The following is a 5957-nucleotide window of genomic DNA, read 5'->3' on the forward strand; positions in this document are numbered from 1 at the left end:
TCAGATTACTCAGGAAAGCCTGCTCAATCTCAAGCGGAGAGTAACTCTCCTGAATAGATTGCACCTTCCTTCTCTTGGTTGACTTTGAACTATGTTCAACATTACACGGTTCTACAAAGTAACGGGAGTTAAATAACTTCACCGTATGTTTTATGTGAGGAGTTCCTAGTTGTGAGCAAAAAATTTCACACAACTAGACGCCTGTGGAAGTATTCGTTTTTGAAGATTATTATAACTTGAACGCAAATTTATGTGTCGGCAGACCTGCTGATGCACACCCTTTGCAGCATGAATTACTTTTAATAATTCGCAATTTCCCGAATCAAACCCAAATGCTGAATGTGCAAATAATGGTCCCCAATTGAGAACGCTTTTTGCAAGATGTAATAAAATATGCACATTATGTCATTGAAGATCGAGAATACAATTTTTCTGTCTCTATTACAAATTCGTGCAACAAGGAGTCAGCCCGATCAAGTTCTGTAATTTCAATTTCTGCTTGCAACAAAATATACAAGGCTTCAACAATTCTTATCCAGTGAAGAACGTATCTCCTATCAAAGAAAAGGTGTAATATAATACTGCTATAATAAAGTGTCCAATTTTCCCATTCACGGGCTTTCCAAAACTCTTTATCTTTCAGAGATTGCGTCAGTTGTCCTACCTGATCGGGGGGGGGGGGGGGGGGGGGGGGGGGGGGGGGGGGGGCTTTATAGCATCTAAAGTCTCGTTAATTTCATCAACTTCGCGTTTCTCTACGAAACTAGGAGAAACTTTACTGTTCCCGAATCATATATTTGCAAATTATTTACCTACACCTGCGATAATATGCATGTGATCAGGTACGAAACCCTCAATAATATTGAATTTTTTTAAAATTAATAATTGAGATGGGTTCTTGAAACCAAAGCAAGGATTCTTATCCGTGCCTACTTTCATATGCCTGAGAGTATCGCTTTCTTCGCAGGTTGCAACTGTGAAATTTAATAATGGATATTTTTGACTTCCTGAATTAGGATTTAATTTACAACCCACTCCCCAGGATGAAGACACCAATTACAACCATATTTCCCGTTGAATTGCTTAAGGTCCTTCATTGGTGCTCGCGCTACAGAATCGACACAGCAGACTAAACAAAAAACTTTTATAATACCTTCTTCATTACCAATTTCACACTTAATTCCATAATCCGAGAGTTTATTCATATCTTGTACAAATTTTTTCAGAAAAATGTTCATATCGGGCTTATTTTTCCCGAACCATAAGCCTACTACTATTAACTCATTAGTTCTAACGGAAATGGGTCATTCATTTAACATTATATAAATTGGCTAAATCCAGTATGACGAACTTTCAAAAGGAGGAGCTTCATCTGTATTAAAAGTTAGTGAAATGTAATTATTTCTAACTGATGGATGCAGGCCATTCACAAAATGCCAGTATAGTTTACCATCGTAAATTTCTCGAATAACATTGTCGGTAGGTGTATAGTTCATTATGACGTTATAATAATCACTATGCGTTTCTAATAAATCCGCAATTTGAGATGACGGGTCAAGAGTTACAAAAAAATCTTTGTACATTAGATCTTTAACGTTCACGTCATTGCTGCATAAACTGCAGTTTATTGTAGAATCCGCACGCGTGAATGTGCCTATATCATAACTACAATGCGTACATAAACCGTGGAAAGTTGCTGCATTAACCGAATTGAATAATTTATCAATCAAATATCGTGTTTCAGGTATTATAGACCTAGCAAAAATATAGTTTACCAGCATGAACAGACTAGCAACAGTGGAAAAACCTATGCAACTTACTAAAGCGAACTTTATCAGCATCAACAATGGTTCGGCTACGTTAACTTTAACAGGAACATCTATAGGAGTATAAATTTCCTCTTTATTTAGAAACTCGTGCAATTTCTGAAACTGATTTCTATTTGGTTCGAATTCTTCGTCGCAGTCACCTTGCGCTTCTTCAACATTTCTTTCAACTTCCTTTAAATCCAATTCTCTTATCTAACAAACGAAAGTATTTGAGATTATTGCAAAAAAATTAATTAATTTTTTTGCTTCATTAGTAAAAAACGACATTAAAAATAAACAATTAAATTACTGATCAAACGGCGCAAGCCACAGAAAAAATAAGAAGTTAAAACGTGTTCACCTAAAAGAGAGCTACTACTTTTTTGTGCATCATTCTTTGATAGGATGGGCAGTTTTTGTTTTAAACGAGAAAAATAACATTAAAAAATGTCAGTCGGGCCACCTAATTATCTCGTAAACAAGTTTTTTTTACCAAATTTGGCACAGATTATCTTTAACATGTGCACTTTCATCTCAAATTTTTTCAGAATCACTTTTTTTGTTTCAAAATGGTGGACCAAAATATTTTAAAAAATGTGTTTTTTTTAAATGCTCTCCAGGTTTACCATTTTTAAGGTGAAAAAAACTTTAGAAACCCGAGATTATTATTTAACTTGATATTTTTGGTATTGTTGGCAATAAATAAACTATTGAAATGCTAAGTTTCAAAATGGTGGATTCAAAATGGTGACCGAAAAATAAATTTTTTCATTTGTATGTAATGCTTGTTTTAATATCGCAATATCGTTTTAATGTTCGTTTTATAAACCTATTTTCAACAATCTTTATTATTATTATTTTAAAAATATTAAAGGCGAGTCCAATATGACGGATAAAAAAATGTTGTGTAATAACAAGGCCAACGCCAACTCAGTCTTTTAAACTCTTCTGTGACCATCAGAATTTTTAACCACGAATTATATAAATCAGGTATACTTTTATTATTTATTAAATATTATTATTATTATTTATTAAATATTATTATTATTTATAATAAATAAATCAGCATCGCTGATTTCGAATTTTTCATTCCTTTTGCAACATTAAATTTATTCAACATTTTGTTTAAACAAATTGTTCAAGCAAACTAATTGTACAAAACCCAATCGCATGCTTGGATTAAGCGTACTCAAGACCCCTTAAATAATTGATGTGGTATTTGTACTTTTTTTGCCTCTCTTATGAACATAAACAGTTTCATACAAAATTAATTATTTATTTGTTTATTAAAATGCGTCATTGAGGACATGAAAGAACTATTCCGTATGCAAGTTTTTCCATTCCATCTGATTCTCGTATTTGTTTTGCAAAATGATTTAATAACGCAATAATTTGTTTAGAAAAATTAATTGAACAAATTAATTTTGCAAAAGTAATGGCAAATTTGAAATCAGCAATGCCTCAAATCCTTAGAACTATATCTGGTTTATATAGTTCGTGGCTAAAAAATCTTATGTTTACAGAAGAATTGAAAGGACTGAATTGGCGTTAGCCAATCACACGCTTGAAGATCAGCAGATTGTATGCAGAAAGTCCCCAAGAGTGAAAGAGATGGGAACTGTATATTCTGTTATCTCTTTCACCCCTGCAAATTTCTGCATGCAGTCTGCTGATCTGCAATCGTATGAAAGCGCCCTTATACAACATTTTTTTATTTGCCATATTTTGACTCGCTATTGATATTTTTAAAATAATAATAAGTATTATTGAAAGTATGTTTTTGAAACGATCAGAAAAACGATATTACGGTATTCAAAATCGTCAAAGCCGTAGGTGCTTCGAGAACCTTCTTTAAGAACAAATCGAAAAAAAATTCAGTTACAATCTATGGTTGTAATTCCTCAGAAGTTTAAATCATAGTTTTCGAATTAATTTATAGTATTTACGATATTTGAACAAATTTATTTAAAGTGTACGCATGAAACGTACGAAAACCAGCGCGAAGAGCGAGAGCGTATCCGCGCGCCGCAGGCACACTCAAATTGAGTGCACAGCGCCACGCGCGCAACGTGCAAGGAGAATGTCCCCGCGCAGCGGGCATATGCTGTTTTTTTATCATTTTGAATATGAATTTCTCCCGCAAATTGTATCAAGAATTGGTTACTAGTGACTTCTCGTTAACATTTGGGACGAATTGGTAGCAATCTTAACAATGAACGTTGTTATAGGTTTTCGACTCAATGAAACATTATATATATTTTACCTAATCCCTATTAAACTTATTTTCAAACATTAAACACGTTCTTTGTAACAAAAACTTTCAAAATTCCCGGTAATTTCCTGTTCAAAAAAATGCCCTGCCATTTGCCGGTCCAACGGTCACCCTAATAATATTATACTCGGAAAGCCGAATAGATAGGACCGTTGTATTTTCAGTAAAACAATTAATTTCCAACCAAAACGATGTAGTTTTCAGCAAGAAACCAAAGAGAGGAATTTTCAACAAAGTACAGTCATTTTCAACTTAATAATTTTTGTTTTTTCTTTCATTTTTTCCACCAACATGGAATAGATAAATTTCGAGGTAAAACAATTAATCAATAAAGTTAATTATAAGAAAAGCAGTTGCTCCAGTTTCAACGAAGTAGGTGAAATAAAAAAGAAATAATTCTCAGAGAAAAATGTAACAATTGATATTTCAACTGAAAAAATTTTTCATTTTAAAACAATAACATTTCAATTCAACGAGAGAAAGACAGATGTTCAGCAAAGAACTTGAATCCTTAACCAAAAAAGATTAAATTACAACCAAGCAGCTGTATGTTGCTACCAAAAAGATTAGATTTCTAAATTAACCTATGATTTTTTAGACCAAATGTTGAATTTTGATGACATACCTGCACGTTTATATTTTCAATTTTCCTGCAAGTTTCATTTCGCGTCTCATCATCTTCCTCTACAAAAGCATGCATTTCAACAATGGACTTCAAGGTGTTCATAAAATTCGATGTCCACGTTATAGGAGCATCGACGTCCTCACATTCGTCTGACTAAATGCAACAGTTAGCAGTCGTCAATGATTAAACTTAAATAAAAATAATGTAAACCAAAATGCGATACTCACATTTACATCTACTCCCATGCTCTGTGAAGTACATTCAGTATTCAGAGCTTGGACGGACATGTTGCAATCGATTCATTCTGCCTCGAACTGCGGTTTTAATGCGTTGCAAATCATTTTTTATTCTACCTTCATCTCCTTTAGTCGTATCTTCAATATAATCCTCGCAAGAATCGGACGAGGACCAGTCTGATGAGTCCTGGAAAATTCATTAATATATTCTTACAAACGTGCGTTCAAAAGTACAACTACTAGCTTCAACATATATATTTTAAACCACACAATACCTCAAAATTATTAGGCTTATCGTTTTTCTTTTTGGACGAATTATGGGAGCTTTCCGAACTACTGCTGCAATTTTCCTTTTAAAAAAATCACGAATCATATTCAATAATCTTAAACTGCATACTTCTTGTTTGTACAAAAATTCTTAAAATTTGATATTTCTTCGTTCTACTCGTAATTCTACTCGCTTGTAAAGAAATTGTGCCACCTTACTTGTTGTCGTTTTATACAAATTTTTATTAAAAGTATATTATAAGGACAAGTAACTGTGTTGGATACATCTTCAGGAAAACTCCTAGGTTTCACGCAAGCCTAAACAAATTTTTTCAAGAGTCCTTCTTTGAAAAAATGTCAAATTCATTTCTAGTCGAAATAGATGGTTAATCACTAAAACCAATCATGGCTTATTTTTATTAATTAACAGTAAAAATGTGTTTTATTAACTTCAAACTCCAGAAACCGGGTAATGACCGGGAATTTTGTAAGACCGAAAATCTGGAAAATGACAGTGGATTTATTATTTGACTTTTTGTATCAATTGTTTTGAAAATTCAGTTCTAAAGACATATACGATTAATAATTTGAAGCGCTGAAAATAAAAAGATTTTCATAACAAACGTTTTTAATGGATCTACTGTAAACGTAAATTAATTAGTGATTTTTTAAATTGAACTGTACTTTATGTATTGAAACGTTAAAAATAATCGTTAATACAAGACAATTTTGAAGCTGTTCGAAATTAT

The 5957-nt window shown here is 32.7% G+C and overlaps 1 protein-coding gene across 1 annotated transcript in view; it reads right to left on the reverse strand.

Moving 5' to 3' along the window:
* The window catches only part of LOC117178700, a 7055-nt gene extending 1332 nt beyond the window's left edge, over positions 1 to 5723 (reverse strand). Inside the window, exons 1-4 of the mRNA XM_033370128.1 lie at positions 5217 to 5723; positions 4933 to 5128; positions 4706 to 4858; positions 1776 to 2021 (exon numbers count right to left, since the gene is read on the reverse strand). Of these exons, the coding sequence (XP_033226019.1) occupies positions 1776 to 2021; positions 4706 to 4858; positions 4933 to 4992 (459 nt within the window). The 5' untranslated portion in view covers positions 4993 to 5128; positions 5217 to 5723. The remainder of the gene's footprint in view (positions 1 to 1775; positions 2022 to 4705; positions 4859 to 4932; positions 5129 to 5216) is intronic.
* Positions 5724 to 5957: the final 234 nt, after the last annotated feature.

Source organism: Belonocnema kinseyi, chromosome 8, assembly GCF_010883055.1.
Source record: "Belonocnema kinseyi isolate 2016_QV_RU_SX_M_011 chromosome 8, B_treatae_v1, whole genome shotgun sequence".
Taxonomy (NCBI): domain Eukaryota; kingdom Metazoa; phylum Arthropoda; class Insecta; order Hymenoptera; family Cynipidae; genus Belonocnema; species Belonocnema kinseyi.